This window comes from Vitis vinifera, chromosome 7 (genome assembly GCF_030704535.1).
Source record: "Vitis vinifera cultivar Pinot Noir 40024 chromosome 7, ASM3070453v1".
NCBI lineage: Eukaryota > Viridiplantae > Streptophyta > Magnoliopsida > Vitales > Vitaceae > Vitis > Vitis vinifera.
This window is the reverse complement of record NC_081811.1, coordinates 20877250-20888365: the sequence shown is the minus strand read 5'-3', so window position 1 is coordinate 20888365 and position 11116 is coordinate 20877250. Positions and strand designations below refer to the sequence as shown.

Sequence of the window (11116 nt, the reverse complement as noted above, 5' to 3'; positions counted from 1 at the left end):
ATATATCATACTATGAAGTATTTATTTATATGATAAAACAATGCATTTAAATTTCTTTTTCAGGTTATTACTATCTTCTAAATGCAAACTATGAAAATAGAGAGTTCCTTACCCCATTTATATGATATCATTTAAATAAATGGAAACCCAAGTTAATACTAAAATATCGTATTGATGAAAGATGGAAGTGGCTCAAGGTATACTTTTGCTTTGTTTTTTGTTTTATTTATTTATTTAGGTTTTAATTTGTATATAAAAAATAACAATTATTCACTTTTTTTTGTTATAAACATTGTTTAGAAGCATTAGACGAGGTATACATTAAGATGAATGTATTAGATAATGATAAACCCATATATTGTATTATGAAGTATTTATTTATATTCTAAAATAACGCAATTAAATTTCTTTGTTAGGTTATTACTACCTTGTAAATGTAAACTATACAAATAGTGAGAATTTTCATGCTCCATTTATACAAATAGAGAGGGCAAAATGGTAAAAGTGCATATTTCATTTCATTTCCTCCATGATTAGGAAACACTTCAAAGATAACCAATTTCCTTCCCATATTGTAGGTAAACATTTCAATAGGATTCACGATTTTGATTAATTTCTCTTTCCTTCCCTTCTTTGGTTCCCTTTCCTATGATTTTGATTCAATAAAGCTAGTAAACATGCCCTAAAGTTCAAACTAAAATGAAAATTAGAGATAGATATAATACTTTTTTTTTTCTTAAGCATCAAACAAGAACAAAGGACGTCAAAGTTTTGAGGCACAATCACTTCTATATCAATAATGATCACTAATTTTTTTTTATCTAATTTTGAATGTCATAACACAAAGTAACCTTCATTTCTATCAACTTAGTGACAACAAAAGGTTATAATTCCATGAAACATAAATAGAACTAATAATAATATTATTATTAATAATAAAACTGGTGATAAGAAGGAAACTCCATGACTCAAATTTCAATTCATTATCTAGTGGTCATAAAGGTTACTCATTGGCCAAGCAACACATTTGCTACTCAAACAAGTTGATACCTTGTGGACGATATCATTAGTAAAATGGTAACATGTATTGAACCATCTTTTGACGACAATAAGGGTTAATGTATATAACAGTACCAAATCCCAACAGGATTATTACGTAGAATGCAACAAAAATAGCATAAAAAATGACAAGATCCACATCATGCCATTTTATTTCACTTTCACCTGATGGTGTTAATGGCGAATGTGGCAACACTACAACAAGATTACATTTTCTCTTTAACAATGACCCACAAAGAAAAGGATTCCCATCGTAGCTCTTCTTATCAAATGTAGAGAATTGTGCTTTCTATGGAACTCTACTTGACAAGTTATTGTGAGTCATAGTGAATACTGCCAAAAAGTGCATATCAACATGAAGGAATTTCTCCACTTAAATTATTGTTAGAGAGGTCTAGGCTTTCTAATTGGATCAAGTTGGGAAAACTACTTGGGACATACCAACTTAAGCTTGTGAGCAATGATTTAAAAACCGGACCGAACTGGTTGGTTCAATCGATCGAACTGTCGATCAGACCTTGATTCGGTTTGGTTCAAATTTTGAGTCGAAAAGGGCTTCGAATCGGCATTGAACCACCAAATAGGACGGAACCGGAACGATTCAGTTCAACTAAGAATTTGGGTTTTTTTTGGCCAAAATAGGCTTTGATTACCAATGGGCCACACACCCATTCACGACCTAAACCAGCATGGCTGCTTCAATTACATTCACGGCCCACTGCCAATTATCTCCAGCATTAATCATAATAAAAAATGAGCTTTTTAAAGTAATTTTTATGTTGTTGCTTTTCCGATGTGGGACAGGAAAATTCTAATAGAAAATGTGTGTTTGCACCAACTTGCTGCTAATTGGTTTGTGCTAAGGATTGTAAAAAAAATAATAAAAGCATCTCAAATAGCTATTTTTTATTTTAAACTCTTCCATTTTCCAGATGTAATATTATATATGTTTTATTTAATAAACTTTAAAATATTAATATATTTATATAAAATATGAAAAAATAAATATTATTGATTTTTAATTTTATCTATATTTATATATTTTTAAATTATTTTTAATTTTAATAAAATATAAATTATATATTTATAACGTCACTAATTTGACCGCGGTTCAACCACCAATCCAACCACTAAACTGTGAACTGGTAACTTTTTCGGTTTGCTAACCGGTCCAGTTTTGAAAACATTGGTCGTGAGACAAGGTCAATGCATGAATCTGACCTAACCTTCCTAAGATAGAGGGGAATTCACTTGTTAGATGATAAATCTAGTCCAACATAAAATTAATTATGCCTTCTTTGTAAGAGCTAGATAACAAACTCGACTTCAACTTCTTTATGCATAATTGGAAATTAGTGTTGGAGAATCATAAATCATACAAAATAATTATAGAAACTAATCATCATCTAGATAATAAATGTACTAGAATCTCATGCTAAATCAATAGGATAATAATATTGGAAGACATGCCTGAATCAATTGAGATTATGTACTTAAGTCTTATCTTCCACGTCTGAAACGAGTATTGTAACCTCAAATCACTCACTGATGAGATGTGAATAATAATCAATATTTTTATTTCATCATTTAGACTGTAGATCATAACCCTATTTATACCCCCTTATTATTTTATTATATTTATTGGCCTATCATTAATAAATAAAATAAAATTTGTCTCTACACATTCCAAAACCCATACAATTTATATGTATAAAGATGCTTTAAAGACTCATCATTAACTTAATTGATCATAGCTTAATGTACAATGTTAATATGTAGACTTACAATTACCAAAATACCCAACATTGAATTCATAACAAACTTGTCTTGTTAAAGAAAATATGGTGGATTTGTTTATTAGGGTGGTTGAGACTTGAGACCTATAGAGTTTTTTTTTTTTTTTTTTTGTGAGAATTATGTAAATGTGTTGCATCATGAAATAAAAGAAGAAAACAAAACCCAAAATTAGCCATTTCAGGGAAAGTATAGTTTGATACGTTCAAATCCCCCTTTCATGCACAGTAACAGTGTCCTCCCCACTGTGCCCGAAAATGCCCTTTCAACTAATTAAAACTTTTTTTTTCATTTCCTTTAGACTTTTTTTTCTCCTTACTTGACCAACCCAATTTTTGGGCTTCCGCCACTTTTTTTTTCATTTTCTTTTTCCCCTTCCCACTCCCAATCACCCCATTCTCACATTCCCACCAAATTAAATTAAGTTTTATATTATAATTAAATAAATTAAATTTTGATCTTTTTTTAATACTTTGATTTTAATTATTTTTATAAAATAATTCTCATATTTTTCCCTATTTTTGAGAATCTACTTAATTAAAAAAAAAAACTAACTTTATTTTTAAAAAATACAATTCATTTATTCATTATTTATTTCACTTTGTTTATTAAAATTTTCTTTTAACATCATGTGTAATTAATGCATTAAAATAAATTAATTTTTAATAAAAAAAATATACTCACCTATTATAATTATTAATCTAATAAATAAATAAACAAACGAATACTAATATTTTAAATATTTTGATTTCAAATATACATATGTATATTACATTTAAAAAAGGAAAAGGAAGAGAAAAAAAACTAATGTTTTTTTATTAAATATGTAAAAAAAATACAATTTTATTTAATTAAAAATTTAAACCATTAAAATTATTTTAATTTTAATAAATAATGTCTTTAAAAAGTACATTTTTTTTGCATATTATTTAATGATCTTTGTCAAAGTCATAACAATGACAATAAAAAACTTAATAAGTTAGGACATCCTGCTATTTATAATGATACTTTTAGTTCCTGATATTATTATTTTTTACGTAAAAATAATGTTACTATTTTTAGTGATATATTTGATATAGGTTGAAATAGTAATAAATAGACTAGTATATTTTTCTATTTATAGTGATACTTTTAGTTACAATATTATTATTTTTAGGTAAAAATTATGTTACTATCTTCAATGACATGCATGTTTGATGTAAACGGTGAAGTGGTGGTGAGTGATATGACACTTCGTATGTGGGCCCAATTAATTAAGTGTTCTTGTGGGCTTGTCTGAGTAGCCCACCTTTAATTGACTTAAAGGGCATTTTCGGGCACAATGAGAAGGACACTGTTACAGTGCATGAAAGGGGGATTTTCTTGGGTCAAACCGTACTTTCCTTGAATGGGCCATTTGTGGGTTATGTTTTCTTCTTTTATTTCATAATGGAACATATTTACATAATTCTCTTTTTTTTTGTGTTTTATTTATTTATTTATTTTATTTACTTTGATGATCTAGAAGATGTTGGCTAGAATTAAATATGCAAAAAGAAAAATCATTCCCAAAGGTGGGAATGGGATCTTCCATGCATGTTCCTTATATTACAAAGTTAGGTATTGGCAACCCATGGTTAGGAAATAAGTTGACAAAGGGCAGGATATAAATATTTATTTGAAGGGACTAGAAGGAAAAGGAAAAAAAAAAAAAAAAAAAAACACATAATGATCATTGACTTAGTGGTAATTATGATTGACTTTTATCCTCATTCTAGCCAACTGAAAAGTGTAGTTTGAAGGTGTTAATTTTATTCTTAATTTTGTAGTTAGATGTAGATGCTTGTCAACATGAGAATAACATACATTAAGCTCATTTTAATTAGGATGAAAAATGGGGACCACCGAACCCTCCCTCTTCATCTTCGAATAGTTAATTCAAGAACTACTATTTTGAAGTACCACAAAAATGCTAAATCAGAAAATTTGAATTATCCTAATTGCTTTTCCTAGTTCTCCAAGCTTTCCTGGAGTTTGAGATGTCAATTCTTCTTCTACTTCTCATTTCACTTTGATTTTCCTATGAAACCCTTTACATATCATTGTCGTATATGGTTGGAATGAATCCTATAAACAAAGAACCTCAAGTCAACAAATCCATGTCATTATTTTTATCATAATAATAATCATAATAATAAAATGGATTTGTTTATAGGAGTTGTTGAGACGTGCCTTTATTTATTTATTTTATTTTATTTTATTTTTATTTTTTTGATTGTCTCTTTGACTTTGAGTCATTCAAAGGGAAAAGATCGATATTATTCTCCCTTAATTAGTGTTTGCCCAATACTTTTTCTTCCCCTTTTTTATTTTAAATATAGAACAAAAGAAGAAACATATAGTTCAATTTGGATACACTTAGTATTTTTTATTTTTAAAATAAAAATTTTATATATAAAAATAAATATTTTGTACAAAAATTATATTTACTTTATATTTTTAAAAATCACTTTTAAAAATTTTAAAATTTGAGAAAATAAAAATGATGCCTCTTTTATTTTTTATTTTTTTTTAACACCTTTTAAAAATAATTATTTTTTTAAAGTTAACCTCTAAAAGTTTATGTATCTTATATAAAAATTATTACTATTTTATGACTTTAAAAACAAAAAATAATGCATGGGGCTGAATTGAATCTAGGGCATGCATCATTTGTTGTCTTGTATCTGATATCTCCATGAAGGCCATAAATTTCTGACAGTTCCCCTTGTTAATCAAATTGGAAGGTATTTCTGTTGAAGAGCTCATCCCTGCAGGGACTTCCAGAGCAAAGAACTTCTTTCAAGAGCTACGGAAGCTGATTAAATTACCAGGTGGGAGCGGGGGATTGGTAGCTTAATCATTTAGAAGAAAACATTCTTGTATCCACTGACCACTTTCTTGGTATTGCAACCATAATTTGTTGTCATGGTAGTTAATCAGTATGAGACAGTAACAAATTAATATGGTTCACTTGCAAAAGGAATAGAAGCACTTCAGCATAGGAGATCTCAATCCCTCTTTTAGTATATTCTTGCTCATGTGTGCTGTGACCAAGCTTATACCTCAAGTAACTAGAGGAAAAAAATGCAGGAAAATCTAAAAAGCACTTGGATCCAGAGAATCCTGAAGAAGGGCAAGGAATTGAACGTCTTGGTGAGTGTAGGATCTACTTGATCTAAGCTCAAGTACTCCTAAAAGCAACTTCAAGGAAACAGTACTGATTTCTTTACCTTTGTATAGGTCATAATTCAAGCAATATTGGAGCTCAAGGACACAAACCATTCCCCTCAAAATATGGCAGATGCCTGAGGTTCATCAAGCTTCTTGTATCCCAAGTACTGCTGGTTATCATATCAGTAATGCCAGGTATAACACCATATTAATCATCATCCCAAGTTTCTCCACTATTAATTTCCAAAACATTAGAGGTTCAATGTACATTCTTGTTTCTTTGTGGATACATGTTTAGGTTCAAGCCAGATAAGAAAGCTAAAAGAGAAAAAAGAGATGCATGTATGGTCTCTTCAGATCCTGAACAAACTACTTGAACGTGCTTATGATGAGGCCCCACGTCATTATAGTTATTCAGAGTACAGATTCTTCCAGAGGGAAGGAGGTAACCTATATGTCAACCCTGTTCATTACAAATAAACTTCTTGGTATATATATAGAAAGATGTGGAGACAATGTAACCAACAACTTTCTCCAGTATCTTTAACTGATATTAAGGAGAGGCAGATCTGTTGCAGAGTAATCACAACTCAAATTCTTGAAATTTTAACCACTGTTATTAGATGATTGGTTAATTGGGCTTTCTCTTGTAGTTGAAGAGTGTGTTTTCTTATCTTTGTAGCTTGGGAGACACCAATACTAGCTGCATCGTGGAAATGGTAGAGAAAATCCTGCAACTGTTTTCTATGGCCATTTATGACACCGATGGCCAAAATATGAACATAGTGCTGAAGGCAGTAGAGAATAGGCGATCACATATATATGACTTCTTACTCAACAGTAATCTTCCTCATAGAGAAATTGCATTTCACGCTGTTGATGAACAGGGGAATAGTGCATTGCATCTAGCTGGAAAGCTACCGGGTTACCGCCACTTCCAACATATCCCCACCAGCATGTTGCACATGCAGTGGGAAGTTAAGTGGTACCAGGTATGCAAAACTCAAGCTAAGCTTTATATTAGCTTATGAGAAATGGTTCAAACCGATGAATAATAACTTAAAAGTATGCACTTGGTTCAATGCAGTATGTGCAGAATTCCTTGCTACCAGATTTTGTTGTTAAAAATAATCGTACAGGAAATTCCCCAGATAAGATCTTCCAAGCAGAACATCGGGAACTTGAAGACGAAAGCAAACAATGGCTAAATAGCACATCCAATTCCTGCTCTTTCATTGCAGCGCTTATCGCAACTGTTGCCTTTGCCTCAACAGCCTCCGTACCTGGAGGGCTGCAATGGCTAAATAGCACCTCCAATTCCTGCTCTTTTATTGCAGCACTTATCGCAACTGTTGCCTTTGCCTCATCAGCCGGGGTAAAGCAAGACACTGGGAGTATTTTTGGAATAGCACCGCTAGTTGCTCTTTTCTGTTCAGTGATCTCCTTGCTAATATTCTGCGCCATTTTCATCTCCAAGGACGAAGACAAAGATTTTACTACAAACTTGCCGAGGAAATTTTTATTTGGTTTAACATCTCTCTTTATATCCATAGCAGCCATGTTGACCTGTTTCTGCTCGGGAAACTTCTTGATGCTTAAGGGTCAATTAAAATTTGCTGCAATTCTGTTATACGCACTCACCGGTGTGGTAATGGCGTACTTTGTTCTCAAGCACTTTCCATTATTTATTGGCCTTCTGAAGGCTACATTTCGTAAGGTGCCTGAGCGTATATACAAGGAGTATTTGTGGATTCCATTCGTCTTGTAACGACCCATTTTAAAGTATGTTCCCCGATTTTATTTTGGTTATTTTAAGTATATAAGAATAATGAACTTTTTGTGTTCTACTCCTATCACGAACCTAATGGGGATTTCTTTTTTGAAATCTGAAAAAGGAAAAGTTTTTCTTTTTAAAAATTTTAAAAAAGAAAATGATAATGGGAAAGAAATGGACCGGACTTTCTTCTACTAGAGAAAAGAGAATAGGACGATTCTTTATAATCCTTCAAAAAAAATCTTAAAATATAAAGTTAAATATACCTCCGTATTTTTTATTTTAAAGTGAAACATATTCTTACTATGTCTTTTCTCTATTTTATCTTTTCTCCATCTTTTCTTTTTCTTTTATTATTATTATTATTATCAAATAAGAAAAATATTAATACTAATACATATAAATAATATAATGATTAGTCATAAATTATTTTTGATAATTAAAAAATAATTTTATTACATATTTTTTATTATAAAATATTACAACAATTTTTTATATTTTTATTAAATAGACTTCAAAATTTTTGAATAGTTTAACTTTATAATATAACAATAATAAATTATTATAATAAAAAATATATTTTTATAATTGCTCAAAAATGAAATAAAGGGATCTTGTAATATATTATACTTTTACTATATTTATATTGTAAGTTCAATGTATAAGTATTGTAACTACAATTAACGTCTTTTTCTTTTTGTCTTATTCTTCTTCTTATTATTATTGTTATTACTGTCAATAATCTATCAAATAAAAATAATATTAATAATGATACATATAAATAATATAATAATTAATTATAAATTATTATTTCATTAGTTATTATTTTAAAAATATTATAAATAACTCACCCAAAATAATAATAATAATTTTAAGAGAATGGAAACAAAAAGATCAATAAAACCAGAGCAGCAAGTAGAAGCAGAAAAACTTAGAAAAAGATTCTTCATTCACCTACAAAAGTGCAACTTAATGGAGCATTGAATTGGAAACGTGGCGTATCTACCTCCCTCTACTCTCTCTCCTACAACTAAGAACCTTAAGTAAACAAATCCATGTCATTATTTTTATCATAATAATAATAATAATATGGATTTGTTTATAAGAGTGATGGAGACAATGCCTTCTTTTTATTTTCTCTTTGACTTTGAGTCATTCGAAGGGGAAAAAAATGTCATTTTCCCATAATTAGTGTTTGTTCAATAATTTTTTTTTCCTTTTTATTTTTAAATATAGAACAATAGAAAAAATATTTATTGTCAATTTAGATACGCTTACTATTTTTTTGTTTTAAAAATAAAATATTTTGTACAAAAAATATGATTTACTTTATGCTTTCAAAAATCTCTTTAATTTTTTTTAAAAAAATTTGAGATAATAAGAACAATGCCTCAAGTTTTTTTTTTTTTTTTTTTTTTAACTAAAAAAAATCATTATTTAAAAAAAAAATCATTATTATTATTTTTTAATATGAACCTCTATCTTGTATAAAAGTTATTACTATTTTATGGTTTTATAAACAAAAAATAAGATTTATACCTAATAGGACTGCTTATAATTTAATTTTCTTACTTAACTTTTCTATAAATAATCTAATAATGAGGGAAATTTCTAGGTTGTGCTTTCATCCTACTTTTCCCTCTTTATTTTCTTTCTAACAAACTTTAGACACTCAAATATAGCCTAGGAGAGTACCTTAAAAACAAAATGAATAAAAGTGCCATCACATGATTAATCACACAACCAGCAGCCTCAAATGCAAAGCCAGCCTTTGTTCCTGTCTTTTCCTCCTTTAGTTGTTACTAGTTATGATCATAAGTAGAAATACTCTAACATCCCTAGCTTCAATTTAGGGATATTTGTGTATTTTAAATTTTTTAAAATACATACATTGAATATAGAGATATTTATGTATTTTAAAAATTAAAATAAAAAAGAGAGAAAGAAAATAAGTGAGATATCTTTTGTCCCTTTAACCGCCCACTATTTTTATGTTGTTATGGTTTCTTGATATTATCAAAAATTAAAAAGACAAAATAGAGAGAGATATAGAACTTTGATTGGAAGGGTAAAAAGAAAAAATGAAAATTTTAGTATTTGCTTTATTTTATAATTTAAAGATATGCATTAATATTTTTTTTAAGAATTTGAGTAACTTCTTCAAGGTAAGGGTTAATAATGCAATGAGTTAATATTTATACCTCTTTATTTGTTTTTATCTATTTATTAAAATATCAAAATATTTAAATTTCATAAAGTGGATCAAGTAATATTTTTCTAAAATATACTATAATTAATTTGTTCTTTTGTTTATAAAATAAATCAAGAATATCATATGATTTGTTTGATTATTATGCCAGTTATTTTAACTTCTTCGAGGTAAAGGTTAATAGAGTAGTGAGTTAGTTTATATCACTTTATTTGTTTTTAACTATTTATTAAAATATCAAAATATTTAAATTCATAAAGTGGATCAAGTAATATTTTTTTCAAATTTGCTTTGATTTGTTCCTTTTTTTATAAAATAAATTATGAATACAATATGATTTGTTTGATTATTATGCAATTGAATTTTACCTTTCCAATTAATTAAAAGTAATTTTGGAAATTCAGGTTATCAATAGCCCTAGTCAATAGAGATAAATTGTTGACCTTTATTGTCCTTGGTGGGATAGTGATGTAATGTAGCCTTAGACAGTAAGGGTATTATTATTCCCCTTTGGTATACCATTGGTCGGAAACCGTTCCGTCCTCTAGTAAGAGGAACAATTTGAGACTAACCACCTAATACAAGTTCCACTATTTGGACCTAGTGTTATTGTAAGTATATTAAAGTAAAATGTTTAAATGTGAAATTCTTTTGAATATGAATTGATTATGTTAAGTATATTATATTGTTTTATCTTTAAAATTAAAAGTGTTGAAATTTTTGAAGAAATTATATTTAATTATTGAATTAAATGAGTTTACCTATTTTAATAAAAAAAAATGATATCTCCTAGGATTTAATTTTGTACTATACTTTGTCCTTCTTATTGGCCTATTTTTTCTTATTGAGCTATCGAACCCTTTCTCTATTATTCCCCTTTTAAAGTACAGATAAACTATGGGGCTACTTTAGCGTTGCAAGTGAGTGTTGTTGTTCAATTATGTCTTCCTGTTGACTTGTAACTTCAATTTGTCATGAGTTGGAATACATTGGAACTAGTTGATGAGGACACAACTAACAAATGGAATGCAAATTCTATTCAAGTTCTAGTTGGTTCGGTTACAAGGGCTTGAGTTATAAAGTTCAAG

The 11116-nt window shown here is 28.7% G+C and overlaps 1 protein-coding gene across 1 annotated transcript; it reads left to right on the top strand.

The window, feature by feature from the left end:
* The first annotated feature begins 6761 nt into the window (after nt 1-6761).
* Nucleotides 6762-7813, top strand: LOC109122031 (uncharacterized). Its single transcript, XM_019218110.1, has 2 exons — nt 6762-7037; nt 7133-7813. The coding sequence occupies exons 1-2, from the start codon at nt 6762-6764 to the stop codon at nt 7811-7813; spliced, it is 957 nt and encodes a 318-aa protein (XP_019073655.1).
* The last annotated feature ends 3303 nt before the right edge of the window (nt 7814-11116 follow it).